Consider the following 26556-nt stretch of genomic DNA (forward strand, 5'->3'; position numbering starts at 1 on the left):
AAAGCAAATTGGCCCATTTTCGCTAGTCATATTTGATTAAACTTGATTGTTACTGCTTCGTCCACCTTGTGTCTTCTTTATGGAACCTTTGTTCCCCCATTAATTGGCTTAAGCTCAACTGAAAATCCATGATCCTCAATTTCTGGGCAAAAACAATTGATGGTTTATGCCTCATCCCTTGCTCCATTTTACATTGAGCATGAGAACTGTTAGCTCTATATAATTCAGAAGTACTGCCCAAAGATGCTCCATCAAATGACAAACTTCCTCTAGTGCTGAGCTGTTTTAAAGCGCATGCACATGACATGGGATTGCTCGGGAACCAACCTAAAGCCAAATAAAACCACAGCAACAGGCATATAATTCGTTGTGCAGCTTCCAACAGGGCCAAAAGACGTGAAGGAGATGCCCTCCAAGTGACATGAGTCGGCATTTTCTCATATCAACCCCATTAGCAGAAAAACAAATTGAATAGCAAAACCAAGCCCTACCCAGGCCTATGTGCTAACAGCATATAACACTAAAATCACCTGATTGCTTTTTTCTTAAAATTGAGTAATTACATAAAGAGGCCATGTTTGGAAGTTACAGAATATTGAGTTCCGTGTTTATGATGAAGCTCAACCTGCTACAGTGCAGAAAGAGGGATCAACAAGAAACAGCCAGACTTAATAAGCATACAATTCTAGAATAATCATCCTCCTAAAACTAGACCAACGTGCCCCAACGAATATAAAGATAAGTAAAAAACAGTCCATGCAATTCCTTTTCCAGCTAATGAAGGATCAGTTTTAGGGTTTTGCACTCCCAAGGTAAGCCAGGCCTCAATTACAATGGCAGTGAACAAAAAGCTTTCATTTCATAGTGAAATACAACATAATATGCAGTTGATTTTAGACTTCTCCTCTATGCTATAAACATTTTCTCTTTAGTAACTGTACTAGGATCAGAAAAAGCAAATGATCATTACCACTTGGTACAACGTATGACAGCCTATTAAGTTACTCATAGAGGCCGCAAGAGTGGGTAATCTTCTAGCAGTTCACGCTCTGACAATGTATCATTTTCATTCTGAGGGGTCCATAATACCTCAACAGCCTGCGAGGAAATTAATCCACATTAGATGGGGAATGAGCACAATCTGTAAGTTAGTGTGTCAAGTACGATTTCTATTCATACTAGCGTTCTGCTTGCGGGGATAGAGCCAAGCTTTTGAAGGGCTTCCTTTAAATCTCCACTGCCATTGATGGTGGGCAATTTATGTAATCCTTCAGCAGCCACCAAGATTGTAATCTGAAATTTGAAATATTCAGCAGGACTGACATTTGAAATCAAAGAAGTTAGTGCATTCTCAAAGTAGCAATCTCTGATTTTTACCACTATGTACTCATTACTGAATCCACTGGCTCTCTGGGTTGTTGTGCTTTGCTTTTTTATGTTGTTCACGTTAACTAATGTCTCCTCATCAAATTTTCCCCGTTCCTCAATAGAAAGTTGATTGAATCGTTTCTCGCCTTCCTCTATGCTTCGCTTTACATCAACCTGCATAGGCGATGGCAAACACCTGTTCAAAACTAGTCAATGACATCCACATGCAAATTCTTAACCAAAATTGCCACTTCACAACTATTATCAGCAGACAATTAGGAAAGATTAAACCATACCAAAATCCAAATTAAGAGAAGACACTAAGCAGAGGTTAGAAATATTACACTAATATATAATCAGCTGTTCAACACAAGGGCTAAAGCTTTCAAAGTATTAAGACTGTCTATCCACTTTCAATAGATGCTGCCCCTTAAATATGAAGAAGTGGTTAACTAAAATAAAGACAAAAGCATGTGAAAAAGAACTTCAACCCTACCAAAGGTAACAAATATCTAATTAAAGGACCCAGGACAATTAATTGGTTTCAGTAATGAGAGAAAGAACCAGCCACTTGAAGAAGTTGTGAAAGTCCATAGTAGCAAACTCCAACTGAAGAATCCAAACTACAACCTTTGACATGGTTATTAAATGTCAACTGATTAAGATAACATCAATTTTCTAGAGCCTAAGTGGAAGGCACAAACTAAAGCATGGGGTTGGAGAAAAGTAAGAAATGTGTGTGGTACGGCTTGCATTAGAATGCAGTTACAACTCAAAGCTATTTGAAAGTATGTAAAACATGGCTAAAGGGAAAGCATTTTTACTTGTCAATTAGGGGGTCTTTTAAGTAACAAAACATAAGTTTGTAGATATACAGATCATGGTCTCAAACTGTACATCCACATATAGACCCCGCATACTGGGATAAGTTTCTTAATTATTTTATTCAAAACAAGAAAACCAATGAAACCCAAAACTTAGAACTCCCTTGAAGCAACAACAGAGCACTCCTACCTAGAAGTAGACCCCAGTAAAAATGCTGAAGGCTCTATATAAGCCCAACTGAAGAGGCCTGATATAGCAGACAGTAAGGGATTTTATTTGAGCCTTGATGAGCCTGGGAACTTTCTTAGGGACTAGGTGAACCTTTGGAGTAGATTACTTGGTCCCAAGAACCCAAGAGTAACCTTCAGCAAATACTTTGGGGTGAAGCCCTGTGGAGTTAAAAGTTAACCCGGAGCTAGTTCACTTATGGCATTTTTGTACGTAACACTGTGACAAGGAGTTCATGGCATGATAAGTTACCAGCTTAGTTATGATCATTTGGGCATATGTTGCAATCTCTTGATGCCTTTGATAGAGGCCTCTAATAATTATCCCAAAAGAAAAGGTCCAACTGCAATGTTTCAATGTGCTATTCAAATATTGCACAAAGAAGTCCTAATGGCAGAGTAAAAGAAAATATATGAAGAGAATTCATTCTAACTACAATAGCTCTATATGGAAAAGAACTACAAATCTATCATGCTATAGAGCTCCAAGCTACTTGGGGAGATGTTATTTGACTTACAGATGAATAGCCGGATATGCAATAATCAGGATGCCTTAGCAAAGCAAGGGTTGTCTCTGCAACATAAGGCAACTATTAGGAGCTGCATTTTCAAGGTAATAGAACTACAAAGGGAACATTGGTAGCTTCAAAGGTTGAAAATGACAATTTTGATTGAAGTAAATAACATAAAAACCAAAACCAACATCCTATAAACATATCATAATTTGTAAGCAAGAATGTATATTTATAATGTGAGATAATGTCCTCAAACAGAAATTGGACTAATCAAGTAAGCCTACGCAGAGAAAAGTGGCTATGGGGTAAGGGCATCATGTAAGTTTAAATGGCATATAAGTAATGGGATCTCACCCGAGAGATGAGTACCACAAATCAGAACATTAGTCTTGTTAGTCATAACCAAACTGTGGTTGAGAAAATCCAATGCTTCAGATATTATAGTTTTTCCTAATTATAAACTTTGAAATTCAGAGGCATCTAAGTAACATGTCTTCCCACATTGCAACAAGATGAAAAAGGATATACAAAATTCAAGGCTCCACATCTTTTAGAAATTTGTTGTAGAATTTCAATTGGGTTGGCAGCTGCTATAAGTTTCACTGTTCACCAAGTAGCACAATGGTATCTTAAAATGGAACCTAACATAGTCTTTTGCAGCTTGCATTATTATTCAATACATTTGATCAGATTCAGAACAAGTTCATCCCTATTATTTGATCTGGCATGGCAAAAGATAATTCAGTCTCATCATCAATTGCCACATACCCCTCACTTTCTAAAAATATTTTGTCCTCTTTTTTCTTTGTTTGTTTGCTTCTTTTCCAATTTAGTTATATGACCAAGCTTCAAATTGAAGACAAATAAAAAATAAATTTATAACCACCATTTTCAAAAGGTAGTCCTGGCCACTATCGCTATATGTTGCATTGGATTGGCTAGGGGTCATCAAGAGGCTACGTAGTTTAAATCCCAGCTGCCCCCCCCCCCCCCCCCCCAAAAAAAAAAAAAAAAAAAAAAAAAAAAAGAGAAGAATAATAATGAAATAAAACAAAATGACATTGACAATCAAAAATAAAAATTGCCGTTGGTCCCAAAGAAAATCAGCCAATTATTGTTGACAGAAAGGCTACTACATCAACTGACACAAACAGAGAAGACACAACAGCCAAACAGGATAGTGAGAATTTTCTTGAACTGCATGCAAATTGTTTGCAACCTACATAATCATATCATATCTGCATAGTAGCCAATTGCACTCTTCCAGCAAAAGCAACTTCATTGTATACAAGGTTATACTGAGCTTCCTAGTAGTCAAGGATTGTCTTGACTACAAAAACATATTTCAATATAATATGATGACATTTAGGAACCTCTGCAAATAAATGGTGTAAAGAACTGCAATTTCTGGAGAATTAATAACATTTTGAATCAACTTATGGCCACCAACTGAACCTAATTCGTTGTTCTCAACCCCGATTATTAACTCGCTTATCTAGCTCTCCAGTTCATGATCCAAACAGATTGGATTAAAGATTTCAGACTGCACGTTAAGCAAGAAGTAAACAGCCACTGATTCTATTAAAGAGCACCCCTAACACATGAACCACTGGTTCTATGAATAATTCAAATTGTTTTTTGAATCTTATAAAATCTTTTAATTTATTGTACAGCTAGTTTAAAATCCAAAACTTGTTAAGGGCTTTTATTACAATCCATAAAGAAAAAAAACAGGTTGCTTAACGTCTAAATTTACAATCATGAAGCATGATAGCAGGACAAGATGATGTCCAAATATGGGAAAGCACAAACACTCATGCTTCAATGATCCAAGCATTTGGAGTGGGAAGCAGTCAAATGTCACCTATGATAAATGCTTCTCGCAGTTGTTTATATCTAGGGAAAATGAGTATGATGATAACTCTAACTAAGCCACCAGGAAACCTTGTGCCTTAATTTGCACACTCTTATCACCTGTGGCAAACTTTAAGATGAAAATTTCACTAACCAAAGAGAAACACAACAATTTTGTGGCAAATGTATGTATAATCGTATAAAGAAAATCATGTACAAAAGTGTTACGTACATGCACACCCACTATTCAAGTGTATACAGAAAAATAAAAGTCTTAGCTAAAAAACACGGTTTAAACATGAAACTTCCAATAAAAGGCCTAAATCTCTACGCTCCACTTAACTTAGAATTTTGAATCTTACACCTCATGTTCTTAACACAAACCAAATCTATCAGTTAACAACATAAACTAACAATAGAAGCACTTTATGAAAATGTTTTACCTGTTAACACATAGCTCAGACCCTCTGAAGTAGATGTATCAGCGGTTTCAGCAATCCGATTAAGATCCCTCTGAAGTGACCGTCCCATCCCCAACAACCCAACCTAAGGAAGAAACTTTCAACAGAGATTACAAAGAGGCTACTCCACCCAAATCCAAGAGAAAATTCATAACAGTGTATTATATCTTTGGCGAGCTGGTGAATGGCATTATTAAGTTAATGAGTAGTAGGCCAGCCAATAACATAATTTATGCTTCATCAAAGGCAATACATTTACTTCACAGTCCACATAACTTTCAAGCATCATTCCATCTCCAAACACACAAACAGGAAAACTCCTTATCCATAATTTATAATAGATCTAGAAAACATAGGGCCAAAGGGGACCATTCCCACCAGCACGAAAGAGTCATTCAAACATCTCGGTGGCGTGAATATCCCCTCAATATATATGCTTGGAAAGTTCCTCTGGTTTTTTTCTCAGCATTTCATAATCCCCTCCCCCACAGTAATCTCTGCTTGATTCAGTATCACCCTATCCCCTCCCTTTACTAGATTTCTCTTCCATAACTATATTCTAACTATATTCCATTTCTACACGCAACTATTCTCTTCCTGTTTCGTATATTATTATCTCCTTTGCATATTTCCTGCAGTTACAATTAGAAATATCATATTGAGAGAGAGAGAGTATGATAAAAAATTATCCAAACACTATTCTAATAATGAATAATTATGAAATATATTGGAAGCCTGGAAAATTTTTTCTTAATTACATTCCCATTTTTTGAAACATTTCAGTTAAACTTCTAGACAACTAGATTCTGGCACAACCAGAAGTTAAAAGGAAATTTAGTTAAGGACTCAACATTACATAATATTTTATTCTAAAATAGCTTCGCACATAATTTTCCAAAAAGTAAGTGAAAGCTATAAATACCAAGGCAACCTAGTTCAGGATCAGGATGTGATAGTATCATAGAGAAGTTCAAAAGTAAAATTTGCTTACAAACTTAGGAAAAACTGATATGGAACACTCAAATGGTTGTATCATAATTGAGGTATAAATTTAAGCCTATCCGTGAACACCAAACAATTCTAAGGGCATAGAGAAGCATTGAATCATAAGAGAAGCGGTTTCCCAAAACTCCTCATTGCTCCCAAGCATTTTCAGGGCATTTCCTGGTAGGAACTAAAATATTTCCATTTCAACAGACACAGCCATCCAATGAAGCATTCCCGAAAAGGCCCACAACCCAAAGGATAATCATAAACTACACAGTATTGAAATCTCTACATTAATCACCAGCAGACAACCGCACAAATCCATGTAAGAACCAATACTCCCATTGCTATGCATAATATAACTACGCACTATAGTAGGAAGTGATTTAATTCTTCTAAACAGCGACATGCTACTTGGCTAAATTAATGAATGATATCATCACGTAGGCTACCTGCAGCTTGAGAACGGTTGTTTTCTCGGTAGCAGTGAGAACACCTCCCTCTGAACGATCCGACAAAAACCCAGAAACCAACATGAAGGCAGCAAAACCCATCAAAATGAGAAATAAACTCGACCCGGCGCCCACTCCAACGCCAACCGCCGGGCCGACATAGAACCCGCCGCCGCCGAACCCAAATGGAGACGGCGCATAGTACGGCGCCGAGTACGAAAAACCCGGACTCCTCGTCCTCGTTGAATAACTCCTCGACGACGAACTCGAAGAGAAGGACCGGCCGCCCATCCTCCCGCCGGAAGCCGCCAGAGCGGAATTGGGATCGTACATCAGCAACAGCCCCATCAAAACCGCCGCGATTGCGGGTTTTCGAAGGGCTTTGAGGGCTTTCAAAATGGTGTTGGCGGCGATTTCGAGTGGGTTGTCGACGGCGTTGCTTGCTTCGATACCCACTTCTGAAGTCAACTTCTTGGAATCATTATTGCTCGTGAAGAAGCGTCTCATGGCCAATCTGGAGGGTCCTCGGCTAAACCGCGTTGATGCTGTGATGGGTTTAAGGGGCGAAAATGGAAATGGGTATGGATGCAATAGAAGGTTGCATTTGGTGTTGGATTGGAGCAAGAACGGAGCGGCCATTGATGAATTCTTTCGTTGTGTGATTGGAGTGGATGTTGGATGGAAATGATCCGAGGCTTGATGAGATATTTCGAAGGGGGAGGATGGTGGCGGAGAAGGGTGGGGCCGGCGGGAACGACAACGGGCAAGCTCTGGCCAAGCAGCTGCCTCAGCTTCCGACCTCATATATTTCAATCGAGATTCTGCTCCTTCGGCACGTGACCTTACACGTTAGATCCGGTTTGAGATCAGTACAATCACAAAAAATTGAATAAATAATGGAAAATATTTTATTTTATGGAACTAATTCTGACGTGAATTTGTAAAACCACCCCCACCCCCAAATTAAATTATATATATATATACAAGTTTTTATTTTTTATATTAATATAAATATTTGATTTAATTTAAAATTCAAGCAAATTAAACTTAATTTTTTAAAACCTTATATTAAATTATAACGTGTACCATTCATATTTTCAAAATTATATTAATTGAGATATTTCATGTAACGTAAATTAAATAACAAAAATAAACTAAAATTTTAAATAATAGTGAAATGCTTATTAATATCAAATCTCAACATTTTATAGTGTATTTTATCCGTACCAATGTAAATAAATACTCATGGCAGATTATTTAATTATAATAATTATTAGGAATGACAAAATTAATTTATCATATTAATTAATTAATATTTCCTCTGATAGAAAAAAAAAAATCTAGAAAAGGGTTGAGATAATTGGGCCGGGCCGGGGCGAGACGTCGCTGCTGCTGGGAAGTGGGAATGAATGAAGTAGATGGGCTTGGCCCATATTGTTTCACCCATGGCCCTTAGTTGTCCTCTATATAAGCAGTGTATTCCATTCTAGGGCTTTGGCAGACAGCTCGAGGGCACACAAAGCGTAGGGTTTTGACGCTGCAACCGTCTGCTCCGCTCGCACTTGCACTTCCGATTTGCTCAGAGCCAAAATCCAATGGCGGACAAGGCAGTGACCATTCGTACTCGGAAGTTCATGACCAACAGGCTTCTGTCCAGGAAACAATTCGTATGTATTATTTTTTTGATTGGTTCGCGTAATGTATATGCATTTAGAAATCTTTTGTTTTCATCATTTATTTTTTGATGGAAGATTCCGTGAATTTTATTTTGTGCTAATAATGTTTTCTAAGAACTGGGAACTATTTTGGCAACTAAACAGAGGAGCTAAATATTTTTTAATGTTTTCTTTTTTACTTGCGCAGGTCATCGATGTTCTTCATCCTGGTAGACCTAATGTATCCAAGGTAGATCCTATTTTGAATCTTAGGTTTCCTTGGGTGTATTTTTTTGGGTATGTATTTTTGTTTCGGGTTCTTTCTCATTACATATGCATACTGTTATGAAGGTAGAGCTGAAGGAAAAGTTGGCAAGAATGTACGAGGTGAAGGATCCGAATGCGATTTTTGTTTTCAAGTTCCGGACCCACTTTGGAGGTGGCAAGTCGACAGGGTTTGGTTTGATTTATGATTCTGTTGATAATGCGAAGAAATATGAGCCAAAATACAGGCTTATCAGGGTAAAATTGATTATCGATTTCTTAATTCTGTGTGTATACGAACGTCTTTATTTGTTTATTGATTTGTTTTTTGGGTTTCTGGAGTTATGCTGAGCTGGGTTTATCTTCTAATTGAGAATTTGGTTACGGTCATTGCTTGGACAATTTTTGAAATAGAGCTTATTGTTACATGTGGATCTCAAGTTAATGTGCTTCCTTCTAGATAGGTTGATATTATTTTTGGTTCATATATGATCGTCCTGTACGGTACCTTTTTATGTGTCACCCTCAGATGTCAACAAGTTTGGGAAGTAGAGATATTCTTTGTGGCATGGTATAGGGCATGACTTTAGCTATCATTTTGTCTGTTGGGATGAAGTTTGTACTGTTTTAACCAAGGTGCAGTTGGGTGTTGAAATTTATGCCTCTTTAGAATCTTCTCGTTGGAAACTAGTTAAGGAGAGTTGCTTCTCAGAATGATGATCAGTGAGGGAGGGGTCTTAGTAAGTCATATGGATGTGATTGGGTGGCTAAAATAATGTTTAAACTCTTTTTGTTTTTATGAGCGAGTTTGGCCAAGATGGCCCAAGTGTTGGTGGGGGAATAAATCTTTATATGCGGTGTTCGTTGTCTTGTTTCAGTTAACCCCAAACAAGGAGCCATTTGTATTGGGTGTTTCTCCCTGTCTCCTCTTGATGTTTCTTGTCCTGTTGTTTACATGCAATATCCTTTTAAAAAAGTTTGAAGTTCTAGAGTGGGAAATTGACTGTATGGTGGCTTGTTTGTTGTATGCTGATTTATTAATCCACAACTTGATAAGGTGATTTTAGTAATTGCCATTGGGATAGTTGTTTTTTTCTGGTTTGTTCTCCTTTGTAATTGGAGGGGTGGATTGCTTCTGGGAAGGCTGCCATTACCAGCATTGAAGGCTGGCCAAGGTGGTCCCATCCTTGTTTCAACAACTTATTTTGGATAATTTCCTACTGTATGTAAGATTTGAATAGTATTTGTTGCTCTCTGCCAGTAGGGAAAGATCTGCCCATGGAAAGCAACTTAGTACCAAATGCTCTCTCCTTGATGGCCTTCTTCACCTGGATTCCTCTTAGGTTCCCCCCCCCCCCCCCCCCCCCCCCCCCGCACAGCCTTTCATGATAACTTGTGGATTATGCAGAAGATTTGCTGTTTTTTGCTGATTGATAATTTCTGAACGAATTGCCCTGTGACCGGGGATATATGGGGCCCATTCCAGTCCATTATGTCACGTTTTGTGTTTTGAATGATCTCATCCTAGCTATTGAACCCCTCCCTGATGTGTTTAGTTCATAGGTCATTGATTTTGGGAGAGAATTGAATTTGATGTTTGATTATTGGATCCCCTGTTCTTGGAACGGGTACATTTGACTATTTGTTGAATTAATAGTGCTGCTTGATTGGGCATCTAATGTTTGGCCTATGATCATACTAGGGAGGTAAATGGATCCTGAATAGATCCCAATTAACCCCATTTAAAGTTTAAAAAGTATAGAACATTCATAATTGTGTGGCATAGGCATAAGGTTTATTTGAAAATTTATTAAGACAACTATGTAAATGGTGTTAATTGGGGACTCTTTCATCCATAATCATACTCTGCTTCAGCACTCCATTTTGTTTTGTTTGGCTCATTGAACAGTTTTTTCTTGATGTTTTTGTTGTTCCAATTTTCTTATTAGACTGGACATGTTTGCAAACTAGTCTGGATTTGACAAATCATCTTTTATATTTTGTTTATAAGTTCTGTTAGACATTATGTTGCTTTGTATTGGAGAACGTTTGGGCTAATGGATGTATTATTTTGTATGATGTGTGTTTGTAAGGGATTGCATCCTCTCTATAAGAAAAAGAAAAATGTGCATGATATGGACCAAATGATGTTTTGTGGATATGATATTCTGTAGGGGGGGTGAAGTCCTAGGACTTGTGTTATATTGATTAGTGCTGTCCCTAATTGGTCTATTGGCTTTTGTATCCATATATGAAACACTTGGTTGATATGGCCCTTGTATATTGCAATGGCAGAATGGACTTGATACCAAGGTTGAGAAGTCAAGGAAGCAGTTGAAAGAAAGGAAGAATAGAGCAATGAAAATCCGCGGAGTGAAGAAGGTAGGAGGGCTATTTTCTACTTTTTTTTAATTTACTATCCCCACCCTGCCACCCAACGGGGAAAAAAAAAGCAAGATGAAAGAACATATGCATATCTGCAAATGGATAAAAAAGAAGAGTGAACTTCTGATTATGCTAATGTGATTTCTCATTTTTTTTTACAGACTAAGGCGGGAGATGCTGCCAAGGGAGGAAAGAAGAAGTGAGTTCTCTGATGTTTGGGGATAAAATTGTAAAACCCATATGTTGCTCTGGGGGTCTTTTAGTTGCCGTAGTTGGTTTGGTAAGGAAATGCACTATCTTGTGGTGCCTCCTGTGTCGACCTTGGTGGTTATTTGTTTTTGAGTTATTCTATCATATCTAAAGTTTTGTTTGAAGTCCGGAGGATATTTTTGAAATGTTAAGAATAGGATCAGGCCCGACTGTAGTGGAAATTTGTCAGGTAATAGAATTAAGCACTGTTTACCTTCTTTTTTTTTTTTAGGGGAAATTATATATGCCTTTTGAGACCCGTATATTGCTCTTGGTTCTACTGTTTGTTCTAACTAGCATGGAAGTAACAATAATATGGTCAAGAAATCAGGCCCGTATTTTGCTCTTGAGATTTGCTGGAAATGCTGGGATAGTTGGAACTAAGCCTGCGATGATGTAAGCATGGATGCGAGTTCCATCATTTTCATGGCATCCGGATATGGATGTGTTTTTCGTTAGGTAGATGGCTTCATCATTTAGTTTTATCGTTTGTGGCGTCTCCTGCAACTTTTGGCTTGTGTGCAGGGAACGACTAGTTGTGTCAGTTTGATGAGATTACCGTGCAAGCTTGCGTGCTTTTATTTTTTTTTTGGGGGGGGGGGGTTGTGGGTGGCCGAACAGGTCTTCCGGAAAGCTGTTTCTCTTCTTCTGCCGTGGTGGATTGAGAGTAGTCATTTTCCATCCATTCACACTAGAAATTATTGGATCATTAGCAGGCTCAAGTAGAAGATTTAGATGACCCTAATTACTTGTAAATATCTCCAGTAAAGGCGTGACGCTTACAGTTGTCAATACTAAACTGGCAGATATGTCTTGTATGGTCATAAAATGATATTAAATGTATTTAGTATCGTTTTGGTTCAAATACTAGTTAGTATCAAGTAAAATCTTGAGATACCGGGTGGTATCACCCATTACCGGCTGCTGCCAAGTAAGTTCTTTTTTTTACTTTTTAATTTTAATTTTTCTTTTCATGGTTTACATCTCATTCTTCTGTTGCAAAGTTAAAACACAAAATCCTAAAACGTTAATTGGTTTCAAAGCTATGAAAAAGTGCAAATTTTATGTATGTTTATGTTTATTACTAAATTAATTATTATTTGTGAATAAAATTGTAGCATCTCAAAAATTTGGAGACAAGTAAAAATAATTAATTTGGATATTGTGGATATCTTGGAATATTTAGGAATTTTGAGAAATATTTATTTATGATATTTAAAAAAAAAAGGAAATTAAGGTGATTAACTAAATTAATTGAAAGTAGTTATGAAAATAATAAAATAAAATATAGTAATAACAATAATAATAATAATAGTAATAATAAGAAAGTAAATCAAATTAACTTAAATTAAATTAATTGCTTACTATATATATATATATATTTATATGTGTGTATGCATGGCGTGGCCTTGTCTTGGCCATGTCTTTTTATGGCTTTAATGCCATTGAGTTGAGTGCAATGAGATAAGCTTGGGCAGTAAAGTGGGAAGAGCAGCGCGCGGGGAAGGAAAGAAAGAAGAAGAAGAAGAAGAAGAGGAAGAGGAAGAAGAAGAAGAAGAAGAAGAAAGGAAAGAAGAAAGGGAGGAGAAGAAGGAAAGAAAGAGGAAGAAGCAGCGCGAGCAGGGAGCAGCGGGCGCGGGGAGGAGGAGAAGAAAGGAAGAAGAAGAAGAAGAAAAGGAAGGAAAGGAAGAAAAGAGAGGAAAGAAAAGGAAATAAGGAAAAATAAAAGGATTTTGGAATTTTTGGCATTGGAAGTGATCAGGTACGTGGGTAAAAATTTGTAGAAGCATGATATGTGTAAATTATAAATTTTGCGCGATTAGAAATAATTAATTTACGTTCCGGATGTGTTATTTGTTAGGAAGTGATTTAATTCGCATCGGGAGCACAAGAGAGGCTGAAATCAACCATTTTCAGGCAAGCTCCTAACCCTCTCTTCGCGTTATTTATTTCCCTTGAAAGTCTTTGAGGTTTCTTCTACTCTAAACCCTCCCTCACCTTGACTCGGTTCTACGCATAAATAATAATAATCCGCGTAGTAACCATTTTACGACTTTTATTTTATTAATAAGTTTATTGTTAATGGGATAAGTTTAGTAAGGATGTCATGGCGTCTTTTATTTCAACCGTCACGGAGCTTCGTATCGCTCCGCTTTCCTTGGGAATGATGCCGGACCCATTGGGGTTAAGTTCTTAGAGAAATTGGTTATGGTTAAAATTAGGAAAATGTGTTAAAGAGTTTATTATGTATGTTGAGATGACTTTATGTGAATGAAAAGTAATAAGAATGGTATTACGATGTTATGTGGTTATGTACATGAAGGGTTATGAGTTATGGAGAAATGTTATGTAAAGTTAAGCTGGGAAGATATAAAGTTAATAATGTCAGTAAGTGTGTCTAAGGGTATGGGTACAAAGCCACTGACTGTTGATCGTGGGTCGTGGCAGTTGATGGCTGGATGTATGGGCGCCAGTCATCGGTTGTTACGATAAGCGCTAGACGGTCAGAAGAGCTGGTACTCCAGATTCCCGCCTTGGTTTGTGCATTTCATGATGTGTGTGCTACAAAGGGCTGGGTTGCATTCACGTGGGGACATGCTTTGTGTGTGATGGGATGTATGAGCATTTGCATGACCCGGTTGGTCCAAGAGCCAATTTGGGTACCCTAGATGAGCATATGCATTTAGAGCATGTCGCATGTGTGAATTCTTATGTGTGGGCGTAGCAGGGCCTGATGTTTGGTTTATGGGGGCCTTGTCATCACGTTTATGCTACAGAAGCCCTTGCATTTCTTATGTGTTGCATTGCATGGTTCTAATGTTACTGTTATTCTGGACGGGAGTACCGTGCCAGGTGTCGGGAGTACCGACTCATGTGAGCTTCGGCTCGGCTTAGATATTAGCTCGGGGTTGGCCCGAGGGAAGACCAAGATCGCGGAAGTATATGATTATGTGATGTATGACATGATGAACACATGAGAATATGATGTGAATCAGGAAAAGTATGTAACAAGTATCAGGAAAAGACAAAAGTTGAATGTCAGGAAAAGCCGACCATGCCAGGAAAAGGCTGGTCTAAGAGAATGATGATATGGTAGCCTATGTTAGGCTACAACAGGTTTGTATGTGGGACCCGGGTGCCAATGTTTGACTTATGTGGGCCCCTGGTTCCTTATGTGCAGTTAATTTTATGTTTTGCATGTAGAAGTAAGGTACATGTGGATCATGGCATGGTGTGGTTGCATTGGCATGAGTTGCATGGGGTGTCATGGGAAGAGTCCTATCCTAAGCCCTCAGCCTTTCTTTTCTAGAGCTTGCTGAGTCTCGCGACTCACGTTGTTTTTAACATCATTCCAGGTACGTTCATCGAGGTTGGGTTCAGATTGACATGTCATGGTAGCAAGTGCAGAGCTCTCCCAAACCTAGATCCTGGGTGTCGTGTGTCTGGATGAAAGTAATGCTTTATGTTTGTGAGATGGAGGCATATTATGTAAGCCCAAGTGGGCCCAAGTGATGAAAGGTTTGTAAAGATGTTTATGAGATGTTATAATAAAAAGAGATTATGATTTCAAAAAGGGTTATATGTGTGTTGTAGGTGCGTCATTGTTCGATATCATTTTTATAATGACCCTCTCACGGATCCTCTTGATGCTCGGGGGCTCCGGGAGGCGGGCCGTTACAGTTTGGTATCAGAGCAAGTTAAGTTTAAGGGAGGTGACTCTGCACACATAGAATGATCGGGTAGAGGTAGGCGCGTGTCATGGGTCGTATGGCTAGAATGGTATTCGAGGTGCGATTAGTTATAATCTGGACTTCTTAGTATGGTTGCTACATAAGGAAATGAATGTTAAGGAAAGAAAATTACCGGCTTGAGGGCCAGAGGTGCTAGAAATGCAAGGTATAGATTTCCAGTTGCCATCGTTGCGAGTTTGGCGATTCATGGGTGTTTAGGAATTAAATGTTGCAACGCGTGATGGAAGGCTAGTGACTCGGGTCAAGATTTTGTAGATGTTGAGGTTAGCCACGAGTAAATGGTAGGAATAAACCCCACTCAAGGTACGTACTCAACGTCTAGGTTGATCTTGGCGTTTGCGCCCCTATTAGTGTTAGCTTGCGGCCCTGATGGAAGATATGATATAAGTGAGAGGCTAGATGCATGATAAATGGTTATAGATTGTTAAGGATGTGCTTGGGTGGTTTCATGGTAGCAAAAATGATTGCCAGTAGAAAGCTATAATAGGAAGTGTTATGTGAGCCAATAAGCAAAAGTTTGATATTAGAACCCTCCTAAGGGAATTTGCGGTCAATAAGGACTCCCAAATGGGAATTCGGTGGGCAAGGTGTATAATGGTGCTAGCCAAATTAGGGTCAACCTTATAGTTGAAGTGAGTAATAAGACGATTTGGAAGTCATTAGTGCTGTGGGAAAATTGAGGTTGATAGTTGACTCGGTACAAAAAAAAAAAGCGAGACCTTGAGGATGATTTAGTGACGCAAGATGCCCAGTGAGATACTGGAAAATGATGATATGGAATGTTCCAGAAGTGATGTTGAGTAATTTCATGAGAGTTACGAGTGTGTCTTGAGGAGTTGATGTGAGCGCGAATTTCGAGGACGAAATTCTAATAAGGAGGGGAGAAATGTAGCATCTCAAAAATTTGGAGACAAGTAAAAATAATTAATTTGGATATTGTGGATATCTTGGAATATTTAGGAATTTTGAGAAATATTTATTTATGATATTTAAAAAAAGGAAATTAAGGTGATTAACTAAATTAATTGAAAGTAGTTATGAAAATAATAAAATAAAATATAGTAATAACAATAATAATAATAATAGTAATAATAAGAAAGTAAATCAAATTAACTTAAATTAAATTAATTGCTTACTATATATATATATATTTATATGTGTGTATGCATGGCGTGGCCTTGTCTTGGCCATGTCTTTTTATGGTTTTAATGCCATTGAGTTGAGTGCAATGAGATAAGCTTGGGCAGTAAAGTGGGAAGAGCAGCGCGCGGGGAAGGAAAGAAAGAAGAAGAAGAAGAAGAAGAGGAAGAGGAAGAAGAAGAAGAAGAAGAAGAAAGGAAAGAAGAAAGGGAGGAGAAGAAGGAAAGAAAGAGGAAGAAGCAGCGCGAGCAGGGAGCAGCGGGCGCGGGGAGGAGGAGAAGAAAGGAAGAAGAAGAAGAAGAAAAGGAAGGAAAGGAAGAAAAGAGAGGAAAGAAAAGGAAATAAGGAAAAATAAAAGGATTTTGGAATTTTTGGCATTGGAAGTGATCAGGTACGTGGGTAAAAATTTGTAGAAGCATGATATGTGTAAATTATAAATTTTGCGCGATTAGAAATAATTAATTTACGTTCCGGATGTGTTATTTGTTAGGAAGTGATTTAATTCGCATCGGGAGCACAAGAGAGGCTGAAATCAACCATTTTCAGGCAAGCTCCTAACCCTCTCTTCGCGTTATTTATTTCCCTTGAAAGTCTTTGAGGTTTCTTCTACTCTAAACCCTCCCTCACCTTGACTCGGTTCTACGCATAAATAATAATAATCCGCGTAGTAACCATTTTACGACTTTTATTTTATTAATAAGTTTATTGTTAATGGGATAAGTTTAGTAAGGATGTCATGGCGTCTTTTATTTCAACCGTCACGGAGCTTCGTATCGCTCCGCTTTCCTTGGGAATGATGCCGGACCCATTGGGGTTAAGTTCTTAGAGAAATTGGTTATGGTTAAAATTAGGAAAATGTGTTAAAGAGTTTATTATGTATGTTGAGATGACTTTATGTGAATGAAAAGTAATAAGAATGGTATTACGATGTTATGTGGTTATGTACATGAAGGGTTATGAGTTATGGAGAAATGTTATGTAAAGTTAAGCTGGGAAGATATAAAGTTAATAATGTCAGTAAGTGTGTCTAAGGGTATGGGTACAAAGCCACTGACTGTTGATCGTGGGTCGTGGCAGTTGATGGCTGGATGTATGGGCGCCAGTCATCGGTTGTTACGATAAGCGCTAGACGGTCAGAAGAGCTGGTACTCCAGATTCCCGCCTTGGTTTGTGCATTTCATGATGTGTGTGCTACAAAGGGCTGGGTTGCATTCACGTGGGGACATGCTTTGTGTGTGATGGGATGTATGAGCATTTGCATGACCCGGTTGGTCCAAGAGCCAATTTGGGTACCCTAGATGAGCATATGCATTTAGAGCATGTCGCATGTGTGAATTCTTATGTGTGGGCGTAGCAGGGCCTGATGTTTGGTTTATGGGGGCCTTGTCATCACGTTTATGCTACAGAAGCCCTTGCATTTCTTATGTGTTGCATTGCATGGTTCTAATGTTACTGTTATTCTGGACGGGAGTACCGTGCCAGGTGTCGGGAGTACCGACTCATGTGAGCTTCGGCTCGGCTTAGATATTAGCTCGGGGTTGGCCCGAGGGAAGACCAAGATCGCGGAAGTATATGATTATGTGATGTATGACATGATGAACACATGAGAATATGATGTGAATCAGGAAAAGTATGTAACAAGTATCAGGAAAAGACAAAAGTTGAATGTCAGGAAAAGCCGACCATGCCAGGAAAAGGCTGGTCTAAGAGAATGATGATATGGTAGCCTATGTTAGGCTACAACAGGTTTGTATGTGGGACCCGGGTGCCAATGTTTGACTTATGTGGGCCCCTGGTTCCTTATGTGCAGTTAATTTTATGTTTTGCATGTAGAAGTAAGGTACATGTGGATCATGGCATGGTGTGGTTGCATTGGCATGAGTTGCATGGGGTGTCATGGGAAGAGTCCTATCCTAAGCCCTCAGCCTTTCTTTTCTAGAGCTTGCTGAGTCTCGCGACTCACGTTGTTTTTAACATCATTCCAGGTACGTTCATCGAGGTTGGGTTCAGATTGACATGTCATGGTAGCAAGTGCAGAGCTCTCCCAAACCTAGATCCTGGGTGTCGTGTGTCTGGATGAAAGTAATGCTTTATGTTTGTGAGATGGAGGCATATTATGTAAGCCCAAGTGGGCCCAAGTGATGAAAGGTTTGTAAAGATGTTTATGAGATGTTATAATAAAAAGAGATTATGATTTCAAAAAGGGTTATATGTGTGTTGTAGGTGCGTCATTGTTCGATATCATTTTTATAATGACCCTCTCACGGATCCTCTTGATGCTCGGGGGCTCCGGGAGGCGGGCCGTTACAGTTTGGTATCAGAGCAAGTTAAGTTTAAGGGAGGTGACTCTGCACACATAGAATGATCGGGTAGAGGTAGGCGCGTGTCATGGGTCGTATGGCTAGAATGGTATTCGAGGTGCGATTAGTTATAATCTGGACTTCTTAGTATGGTTGCTACATAAGGAAATGAATGTTAAGGAAAGAAAATTACCGGCTTGAGGGCCAGAGGTGCTAGAAATGCAAGGTATAGATTTCCAGTTGCCATCGTTGCGAGTTTGGCGATTCATGGGTGTTTAGGAATTAAATGTTGCAACGCGTGATGGAAGGCTAGTGACTCGGGTCAAGATTTTGTAGATGTTGAGGTTAGCCACGAGTAAATGGTAGGAATAAACCCCACTCAAGGTACGTACTCAACGTCTAGGTTGATCTTGGCGTTTGCGCCCCTATTAGTGTTAGCTTGCGGCCCTGATGGAAGATATGATATAAGTGAGAGGCTAGATGCATGATAAATGGTTATAGATTGTTAAGGATGTGCTTGGGTGGTTTCATGGTAGCAAAAATGATTGCCAGTAGAAAGCTATAATAGGAAGTGTTATGTGAGCCAATAAGCAAAAGTTTGATATTAGAACCCTCCTAAGGGAATTTGCGGTCAATAAGGACTCCCAAATGGGAATTCGGTGGGCAAGGTGTATAATGGTGCTAGCCAAATTAGGGTCAACCTTATAGTTGAAGTGAGTAATAAGACGATTTGGAAGTCATTAGTGCTGTGGGAAAATTGAGGTTGATAGTTGACTCGGTACAAAAAAAAAAAGCGAGACCTTGAGGATGATTTAGTGACGCAAGATGCCCAGTGAGATACTGGAAAATGATGATATGGAATGTTCCAGAAGTGATGTTGAGTAATTTCATGAGAGTTACGAGTGTGTCTTGAGGAGTTGATGTGAGCGCGAATTTCGAGGACGAAATTCTAATAAGGAGGGGAGAAATGTAGCATCTCAAAAATTTGGAGACAAGTAAAAATAATTAATTTGGATATTGTGGATATCTTGGAATATTTAGGAATTTTGAGAAATATTTATTTATGATATTTAAAAAAAGGAAATTAAGGTGATTAACTAAATTAATTGAAAGTAGTTATGAAAATAATAAAATAAAATATAGTAATAACAATAATAATAATAATAGTAATAATAAGAAAGTAAATCAAATTAACTTAAATTAAATTAATTGCTTACTATATATATATATATTTATATGTGTGTATGCATGGCGTGGCCTTGTCTTGGCCATGTCTTTTTATGGTTTTAATGCCATTGAGTTGAGTGCAATGAGATAAGCTTGGGCAGTAAAGTGGGAAGAGCAGCGCGCGGGGAAGGAAAGAAAGAAGAAGAAGAAGAAGAAGAGGAAGAGGAAGAAGAAGAAGAAGAAGAAGAAAGGAAAGAAGAAAGGGAGGAGAAGAAGGAAAGAAAGAGGAAGAAGCAGCGCGAGCAGGGAGCAGCGGGCGCGGGGAGGAGGAGAAGAAAGGAAGAAGAAGAAGAAGAAAAGGAAGGAAAGGAAGAAAAGAGAGGAAAGAAAAGGAAATAAGGAAAAATAAAAGGATTTTGGAATTTTTGGCATTGGAAGTGATCAGGTACGTGGGTAAAAATTTGTAGAAGCATGATATGTGTAAATTATAAATTTTGCGCGATTAGAAATAATTAATTTACGTTCCGGATGTGTTATTTGTTAGGAAGTGATTTAATTCGCATCGGGAGCACAAGAGAGGCTGAAATCAACCATTTTCAGGCAAGCTCCTAACCCTCTCTTCGCGTTATTTATTTCCCTTGAAAGTCTTTGAGGTTTCTTCTACTCTAAACCCTCCCTCACCTTGACTCGGTTCTACGCATAAATAATAATAATCCGCGTAGTAACCATTTTACGACTTTTATTTTATTAATAAGTTTATTGTTAATGGGATAAGTTTAGTAAGGATGTCATGGCGTCTTTTATTTCAACCGTCACGGAGCTTCGTATCGCTCCGCTTTCCTTGGGAATGATGCCGGACCCATTGGGGTTAAGTTCTTAGAGAAATTGGTTATGGTTAAAATTAGGAAAATGTGTTAAAGAGTTTATTATGTATGTTGAGATGACTTTATGTGAATGAAAAGTAATAAGAATGGTATTACGATGTTATGTGGTTATGTACATGAAGGGTTATGAGTTATGGAGAAATGTTATGTAAAGTTAAGCTGGGAAGATATAAAGTTAATAATGTCAGTAAGTGTGTCTAAGGGTATGGGTACAAAGCCACTGACTGTTGATCGTGGGTCGTGGCAGTTGATGGCTGGATGTATGGGCGCCAGTCATCGGTTGTTACGATAAGCGCTAGACGGTCAGAAGAGCTGGTACTCCAGATTCCCGCCTTGGTTTGTGCATTTCATGATGTGTGTGCTACAAAGGGCTGGGTTGCATTCACGTGGGGACATGCTTTGTGTGTGATGGGATGTATGAGCATTTGCATGACCCGGTTGGTCCAAGAGCCAATTTGGGTACCCTAGATGAGCATATGCATTTAGAGCATGTCGCATGTGTGAATTCTTATGTGTGGGCGTAGCAGGGCCTGATGTTTGGTTTATGGGGGCCTTGTCATCACGTTTATGCTACAGAAGCCCTTGCATTTCTTATGTGTTGCATTGCATGGTTCTAATGTTACTGTTATTCTGGACGGGAGTACCGTGCCAGGTGTCGGGAGTACCGACTCATGTGAGCTTCGGCTCGGCTTAGATATTAGCTCGGGGTTGGCCCGAGGGAAGACCAAGATCGCGGAAGTATATGATTATGTGATGTATGACATGATGAACACATGAGAATATGATGTGAATCAGGAAAAGTATGTAACAAGTATCAGGAAAAGACAAAAGTTGAATGTCAGGAAAAGCCGACCATGCCAGGAAAAGGCTGGTCTAAGAGAATGATGATATGGTAGCCTATGTTAGGCTACAACAGGTTTGTATGTGGGACCCGGGTGCCAATGTTTGACTTATGTGGGCCCCTGGTTCCTTATGTGCAGTTAATTTTATGTTTTGCATGTAGAAGTAAGGTACATGTGGATCATGGCATGGTGTGGTTGCATTGGCATGAGTTGCATGGGGTGTCATGGGAAGAGTCCTATCCTAAGCCCTCAGCCTTTCTTTTCTAGAGCTTGCTGAGTCTCGCGACTCACGTTGTTTTTAACATCATTCCAGGTACGTTCATCGAGGTTGGGTTCAGATTGACATGTCATGGTAGCAAGTGCAGAGCTCTCCCAAACCTAGATCCTGGGTGTCGTGTGTCTGGATGAAAGTAATGCTTTATGTTTGTGAGATGGAGGCATATTATGTAAGCCCAAGTGGGCCCAAATGATGAAAGGTTTGTAAAGATGTTTATGAGATGTTATAATAAAAAGAGATTATGATTTCAAAAAGGGTTATATGTGTGTTGTAGGTGCGTCATTGTTCGATATCATTTTTATAATGACCCTCTCACGGATCCTCTTGATGCTCGGGGGCTCCGGGAGGCGGGCCGTTACAAAAATCTTCTGGTTGACATTATAGGTCTTCATGTCGTTAAACCTATCACATGCAGATTTGAGAAAATAAAGGAAAGTTGCTCCCCGGCCGAGACTTGCAAGATCTCATGATCAAATTGACCCCAAAACTTTCACATTGCCTATATGATTTATCACTTTGGTGACTAAAAATGATTAGTTTTTGGATCAGTTTACACAGAGAGAAATTAAAGGGGATGGAAAGGGAAAATTATTTTGGAATTAGTTTTGAGATCTATTTGTTTGGTACTAAACCTGTTGTTTGTTTGGTTATTTTTAGTGATGATTTAGATCATTGGAAACAAAAAACGAATATGATATGAAGTGAAAAAGGGAAATGTTATTTTTTAAAAAAAGTAAGAAATGCAATTACAGAGAAAAATATAAAGATTTTTTTGTAAAGATTTTTTTAATATAAAAATTATAAAAATAGTTATTTAATTTAAAAATAAATATAAATTTCATAATGTATTCAAATAAATTTTTAAAAAAATTAAGAATTTTAAATTAGAGACAAATTTTTTTTTATTTCTATTCGTAGGTGAAAATGCGTTTCTAAATTGAAAATGAATTTTTTTATATTTTTTTAATGTTACAAAACGATTATAAAAAGTTTTTGAAATTGCAAACGTAATTTAAAAACATTTCTTGATGTTTCGAAAACGAAAATGTTTCGAGAACGTGGAAATGATAACTCAAAAAGTTTTCATGCATCATAGGTGATGGCAAAAAAGTTTTAAATGAGTTTTTTATCATTTTTATTTTATTAAGTAAATAATAAAACACTCACATAAAAGAGATACACTTATAGCACATTTGGTGATGTGAAAAACCAAACAATCTTTTTTTTTTAAAGATAAATTTTTATTATTGTGATTTTTCTTGTTAAGTTGATGTGGAAATTGCAAAGGATTTATACTCCATAAATCAAAGACAATTTTTCTTTTTGAAAAAAAAGGGTGAAAAATTAGATACATGCTTGATGAATCTAATAGCTTGTTTGTTAAGGCAAGGAGCCCAACCAATCGTTAAAAGTTAATAGCCCAACCATCTACTCTTAGGGTTCCTCCAAACAAATTCTAGTTAGTCTCCCATTTTCTTCAAACAAATTATAAACAATAGGTTACAACCAAAGAAATTTAAGACACGATTTTTTTCGGTTTTTTTTATGGAAGATAATATTAATAATTCTAATAACAAAAATATAAAACTAAAATAAATTTTTATTTTTATATTTATTTCCTTTTTTTCTCTTCTTCCTCCACTCGCGCTCCCAAACAAGAAAGCAATAATTCGAAAAATAATTTCAACAGTGATAATTAATGAAAGAATCAATCAAAAGAAAAAAAAACTTATTTTTAGAGGATGATGAGTGTATCATTATCTGATAATGCAATATTTTCATATGTTCTGAGCCGATAATTATATGTTATAAAAATAAAAAGTGATATTTTATGGAAAGTTCTCGATTTTATGATGGAATAATTGACTTGGAGAGTCCACGAGAGGTGACGGAGCTGGCCAATCAGAGAAGAGAGTTTTGGGAAGGAAAGAACAAATGCGAGATTTTGATTTCCCTTTCCCTTTCCCTTTCGCTTTCCCACTGATGAGTTGGAACTTTCCGAGAAAATGTAGTGTAGCCAAGTCAAGCGCTGTTGGGTGCCTGTTGAGAGAGCCCGAAGGGAGCACGACCATACGCATATCGATATTCTAATTCGGTTTCTGTCTTCTTTCCTCTCGTATGTTCTCTCTGCGCCCCTCCACCTGAAGTCCTTGTTATAAATTCAGAACCCGCCAACCATTTTCGTCGTCTTTTTCTTTCGCATTTCATCTGAATTTCGCCATGGGAGACGCCAACGGTAATACATCTGAGTTTTCTGATCTAGGGAGGGATATGTTTTCTTTAATACGAGGGTGGTTTCAATTATGGTTTTCTATTTCAATTCCTTTTCGTTTTCGAAAGTAGTCTCTCGACCTTAATATTTCCAGTATAGAAGCAACCGTGCATGTATATGTGTGTGTGTATTAGTTTTCTAATTACCATGTGAATATGTGATGTGATGACATTCCTCTCAAGGTTTATTGTTCCAGTTACTAAAGAAAAAGGGGTTCTTGTCAACAGTTCCTCTCCTGTGATCTATCTCTGTGTCTTTGTATATAAGTGCTGTGTTCGGGGTTATAGTTGTATTCAGTTTTACTGTCTTCTCTTCAGTAGATCGAGGTACAATTAATTGCATACACTCTTGTATAAAGTTTATTGATTGACGTTGCCTTCTTCCTGTTGCCAGCTGTTGAAGCTAAGGTTGGAACCATTTCTGTTGTTGCTTCTGCCTTATCTGGCAACCAGGAAGGTAAAATGAATGGTATCTCTAATTTCCGGGTTTGTATATAGAAAAGTGGAACACTGATAGTAGGAGACGACACAAATGCCATTCTGCTTAAAATAACACACTAACTTATAGCCATTAACTTTTAACTGTACGCTGGATAATAACACACTCACTTATATAAAGACCATGTACAGCACAGCAAATAAGCACACAAAAACTTGTGTGGACTTGAGACGACAAAACCATGCCATTCTCCCTTGATTTTAACCTGTTTTATAATTTCCCTTCTCTTTGGTTCTCCAGACAAGCTAATATTGTATCATGTGTTACTCTGTGAGTCGTTTGTGGTTTTGGATGTAAAATTATCATTTGATCGGCAAAGCATGTGGCACATCGATGAAATTGATGTGTGTCACTGTTAATATCTTCATTTCGGTCTTGGTGCTTGTGTACCAGTTGGGCAAGATAGGTTCTTGACAAAGGCTGTAGAAGAGGCATATAAAGGTGTAGAACGTGGTGACGGAGGGCCATTTGGGGCTGTTGTTGTCCGTAACGATGAAGTTGTTGTGAGCTGTCACAACATGGTGTTGAGAAACAGTGACCCAACCGCACATGCTGAGGTGACTGCAATAAGAGAGGTTAGGATAATGGATTTTAGCTTATGTGGCTTGGCTTCGTCTGATGTTTCTAAACACGTTAATTCTATGTTGTTACAACTCTTCTGATTCTCAGACTCTGGAATGTCAAATATTTGTCAGGCTTGCAAGAAGCTTAACCAAATCGAGCTGTCCGACTGTGAAATTTATGCCTCCTGCGAGCCTTGTCCAATGTGCTTCGGAGCCATCCATCTTTCCAGAATAAAGGTTCAACAATTCTATCTTCCCATGTTTTGTGCTGCTGTATGCAAGGCAGGCTCATGATGTTTGATGATGATTCCAGTGGGATCAAACAAACATTTTGGATTGGATGAGGCACTTCATCCAAATATCTTCATTCTTAACACAATTAATTTATGGTCTCACTCCTTCATTAATACTAATAATTAAAAATAGTACTTTCTAATAATTAATTGACATAAAATCAAATGCTCAAAACCATATTCAAATGCAAAAAAATTGTATATTGATGAAATTGGAGATATTAAAAACATAATTCTCAAAAATTATACTTAAATTAAAAAACTCCTAATATAAAATTTCCAAATTTCCTCGGTGGATTGAAGTTTTAGACGATGCGATTCTTTATAAAAAAAAAATTCAAATTATCTCCACCATCTTTTACTTCTGAATGGTTTACTAAACAAGAAAAATAGTCATATGCTCAATAGAGATAATTTCAAATTTTTTACTTCTGAATGGTTTGCCACCACCTAATCATATTTTACTAATAAACAAGAAAAATAATAATGTGAAGATATTTATGAATTTAACACCTTATCCCTAACATGTGATAACAAATCATTAATCTAAAACCCCAAAACTTTTTGATGATGTAAAGCCCCTCAGGCTGCTTTGCTCTTTGGTGCAGAGGTTGGTCTATGGAGCCAGAGCTGAAGCAGCCATAGCCATTGGGTTTGATGATTTCATAGCAGATGCAATAAGGGGAACCGGAGTTTATCAAAAGGCACAAACGGAGATCAAAAGAGCTGATGGTGATGACGCCATTCTTGCAGAGCAAGTATTTGAGAAAACAAAAGCCAAGTTCACCATGTACTAGTAGTAGTTCTATTCCTCCCTGCTGCATGGCATGATGGAACTACTGTAATGGCTTCACTCTTAAAATAAGTTATTGCAAAGCTACTAAAATGCAAGTATTCGCGGTTCCTGTATGACCACTTTTTTCACACAAGGTTTCAATATGTTAAAACTACTCTTCCCTTCCATCTTGGCTCAAATATATGCTATACATACATACAAACATACATACATACTGACTGACCGACTGACTGAATCGAGTATCATCACAAGGAGAACATAAATGACTTGACTTGCAATCAACTAATAAGGAAAAACAAATTGGCTACAAATGCAGGACCATGATATATGCAAATGAAATCCTGTGTCTTGGGTTTGACATGGATGTGCAAATTGCAGTGACAAGACAAACTGATTCATTGATCACTTGAAATGAGCGTATATATCCAGAGAGAGAGAGAGAGAGAGAGAGAGGTTAAATGCATTTCCAGACAATAATGTGATGAAAAGAGAACAGACAAACCGAATATCCAGAAACAAGAACTGACCCA

The 26556-nt window shown here is 38.0% G+C and overlaps 3 protein-coding genes across 3 annotated transcripts; 2 read left to right on the forward strand and 1 right to left on the reverse strand.

The window, feature by feature from the left end:
* Window positions 1–789: 789 nt before the first annotated feature.
* Window positions 790–7530, reverse strand: LOC127790984 (uncharacterized). Its single transcript, XM_052320723.1, has 6 exons — window positions 6690–7530; window positions 5233–5335; window positions 2939–2994; window positions 1378–1542; window positions 1180–1293; window positions 790–1098 (listed from the first exon to the last, which is right to left on the reverse strand). The coding sequence occupies exons 1-6, from the start codon at window positions 7491–7493 to the stop codon at window positions 1006–1008; spliced, it is 1335 nt and encodes a 444-aa protein (XP_052176683.1). The 5' UTR covers window positions 7494–7530; the 3' UTR covers window positions 790–1005.
* Window positions 7531–8187: 657 nt separating this feature from the next.
* Window positions 8188–11505, forward strand: LOC127793560 (40S ribosomal protein S24-1). Its single transcript, XM_052324317.1, has 5 exons — window positions 8188–8356; window positions 8553–8594; window positions 8696–8866; window positions 10904–10990; window positions 11155–11505. Exons 1-5 carry the CDS (start codon window positions 8285–8287, stop codon window positions 11194–11196), a joined length of 414 nt encoding a protein of 137 aa, XP_052180277.1. The 5' UTR covers window positions 8188–8284; the 3' UTR covers window positions 11197–11505.
* Window positions 11506–23597: 12092 nt separating this feature from the next.
* LOC127799832 (guanosine deaminase-like) lies at window positions 23598–26192 on the forward strand. Its single transcript, XM_052334050.1, has 5 exons — window positions 23598–23840; window positions 24270–24332; window positions 24768–24949; window positions 25070–25174; window positions 25839–26192. The coding sequence occupies exons 1-5, from the start codon at window positions 23825–23827 to the stop codon at window positions 26025–26027; spliced, it is 555 nt and encodes a 184-aa protein (XP_052190010.1). The 5' UTR covers window positions 23598–23824; the 3' UTR covers window positions 26028–26192.
* Window positions 26193–26556: the final 364 nt, after the last annotated feature.

Source organism: Diospyros lotus, chromosome 1, assembly GCF_014633365.1.
Source record: "Diospyros lotus cultivar Yz01 chromosome 1, ASM1463336v1, whole genome shotgun sequence".
Classification (NCBI taxonomy): domain Eukaryota; kingdom Viridiplantae; phylum Streptophyta; class Magnoliopsida; order Ericales; family Ebenaceae; genus Diospyros; species Diospyros lotus.